At 49.2% G+C, this 2,500-nt stretch overlaps 1 protein-coding gene across 5 annotated transcripts in view; it reads right to left on the bottom strand.

Annotated features, from left to right (window-relative positions):
* The window catches only part of ccser2a (coiled-coil serine-rich protein 2a), a 79,102-nt gene that overhangs the window by 46,800 nt on the left and 29,802 nt on the right, over nucleotides 1–2,500 (bottom strand). For all 5 annotated transcript variants that reach the window (XM_042709620.1, XM_042709619.1, XM_042709621.1 and 2 more), the window contains exon 2: nucleotides 1–706. This exon is cut by the window's left edge and continues 467 nt beyond it. In XM_042709620.1, coding sequence (XP_042565554.1) covers nucleotides 1–664 — 664 coding nt within the window. In that variant the 5' untranslated portion in view covers nucleotides 665–706. The remainder of the gene's footprint in view (nucleotides 707–2,500) is intronic.

Genomic DNA, 2,500 nt, shown 5'->3' with positions numbered 1-2,500 from the left:
AGCTCTGCGAACGCACCATGCTGTCCGAGGACGAGAGCGCCAGCGTCTTCAGGCTGTCGCTGGACTGGGACAGGCTGTCCCGGGAGCTGCTGCGGGGGGACATGGAGCTGGCGCGGGGACGCAGCAGACCCGGAACCCTGTTGGACCCGGAGGACGAGCCCACACCGCCCGCCCCGTTCTGGGTCGGTTTGGGGCCGTTGCTCTGAGGGCTGGGCGGGTGGCTGGTGGGGGACTGCCGTGGCGTGGGTTTTGGACTCTGGTTCCTCTTGGAAGCTTGCTTGGGGATGGCTTTGGGGCTGCTGATGGTCACTGGGGTGCCGAAGCGGCGGGCCTTGGTGCAGGGAGTGGCAGGCTTCTTGATCTCCCTTGGCCCCGGAGAGGCCTGAAGAGCCCCTCGGCCCTCGACTTTCTCCCCGGCCGCGGAGCCCTGCTCTGGGCTCTGGGGCGACACGGGACCCCCATTCTCCTTCCTCCACTTCAGCGAGAAGGACGAGGCACGGACCAACCCGTTGGGCTTTCCAGGAGGTTCGCTCTTGCCCTCAGAGCCGGGTGTTACGTGGGCAGAGCCATTGGCCACGGGTGCAGTGGTGCCACCCGACGGGCGGGCACCAAATTTCGGCAGTCTGGACACCATGGAGGGCTTGCTAGACGCCTTCTCTTCCATCAGCTTTGAGCTGAGTCATGGAGGTGTGAGTTATCTAATGAGCTGGAGACAAGGAGGAGAAGCAAGACAGAGAGAGAGAGAGAGAGGGAGGGGAGAGAGAGAAAAAAATACTTTATAGAAAAAACTGTGAAATGTCTGTACAATGTTACATAAACATTCAATTTGAAACACTTCACTGCCCTCTTAAATTCAGATCTAGCCAACTTCCTGCTAAAACAAAAGACATGCTGAACAAATGGAAACACAAATGTCACAATCCACCTGAGAAAACAGGCTTAGTAATGTTAGTCTGAGCCTTTGCCAGCACTAAAGCTGTTCCCTTTCAAACAAGGCACTTGACATTTAGATGAACTGAATAATGTATGAAGAGCATGATGGATGAGGAGGAGGGCAGGTGAGGAGGTAGGAGTTTCTTTTTGGTGATTCCATGAAATATTTAAATTGCTTTTTGGACCGCAAGTACACACTTTTCACAAACAACAATCATTTCCTCATTTTCAATGACTAACAGTAAATAACAATGAGGCAATATCTATCCCGTGTAATCAGTGTATACAGTATGTGTGCAAATCTATTTCCACGCTTGTGGTCGTGCATTGTTCTCTCTATTTAGAAGGAGAAGCTGAAATATGTTATAGTCTTTGTTTCGTACAAACTGATAAGTTCCCTTCCCCTCTCTACGCACATACGTTGAGTGCAGGGACCTCGTTAGCATGCAGACTGGAACACGACATGCCAAGCTGCACAATGAGCAGCCACCAGTCTGCAGCTTTCAGCCCAGAGGTCATGAGTTCACACGCGGGGGGGATTCGCACTTTTAGCTTAGCATACCTCACACACGCATGCACCACAAATACTGGTGAGAGTATATATCTATATATAATATACATCACACACTAACACTAACAAAAAGTAAACATCTGTGGTCAATATCACACAGTCACAAAGGTCCCAACGGTACAGGTTCTTGACTGAACACACACAACGGCAGGGTTGAGTGTGTTGCTATAGAAACTAAAGCATGAGATTCCGTGCCTACTGATCCTGGTGAGCATCATGTGACTGCCTGAGCATGAAAACAGGGGGTTGTGTTGACAGTAATCCCCTCTTAAAGGAAAGAGGAGAGAAGATAGAGGGAGAGAGGGAGAGAGAGAGAATGATGGAGAGATAAGCGAACTGTAACAAAGACATGCCAGTAATTCTAAACAAAAGGGTAAAAGTGAAATCCTAAGCAGGAGCCCTTAGGAGAGACTCTAAAAGCTGACAGATGCATGTGACAGGAGATAAACTGAGAGTGGAGGAGACAGGGACACGTGTGGCACACAGATGCACTAATGGAGAGAGAGAGAGAGAGAGAGAGAACATGGGGAATTAAGGCAAGGGTATGGATGAGAGAGAGAGAGAGAGAGAGTGGATATATATGCTTGTATGAATTTACGTGTGTATGTGTGTGTGTGTGTGTGTGTGTGTGTGTGTTAGAGAGAGAGAGAGAGTGAGTGTGTTGCTCCATTTTCATTCAGGTCTTCACCCTGGTCAGTTTCTTTCTCGATGATTTGCTTTTCTGTCAGTCAGGTCAGGCTGTGCACCTGCCTCTAGTGTGACTCTAGAGGGACACACTTACAAATGGGTTATGCTGCTGGACCATAGACTTCAATATTTATGATCATATTGTATAATGTATTACTGCACATACATAACTAATTTAGTCTAAGCTGTTCATAAGTACAGCCCACATAGAAATGCTCTCTCCTGCTCTCATAAATACACACACGCACACGAACACGCACGCACACGCACACGCACACGCACAAGCACACACACATACACACACATACA

The sequence above is a fragment of the Clupea harengus genome, chromosome 13 (genome assembly GCF_900700415.2).
Source record: "Clupea harengus chromosome 13, Ch_v2.0.2, whole genome shotgun sequence".
In the NCBI taxonomy this organism is placed as follows: domain Eukaryota; kingdom Metazoa; phylum Chordata; class Actinopteri; order Clupeiformes; family Clupeidae; genus Clupea; species Clupea harengus.
This window is presented reverse-complemented; position numbering and strand designations above follow the sequence as displayed.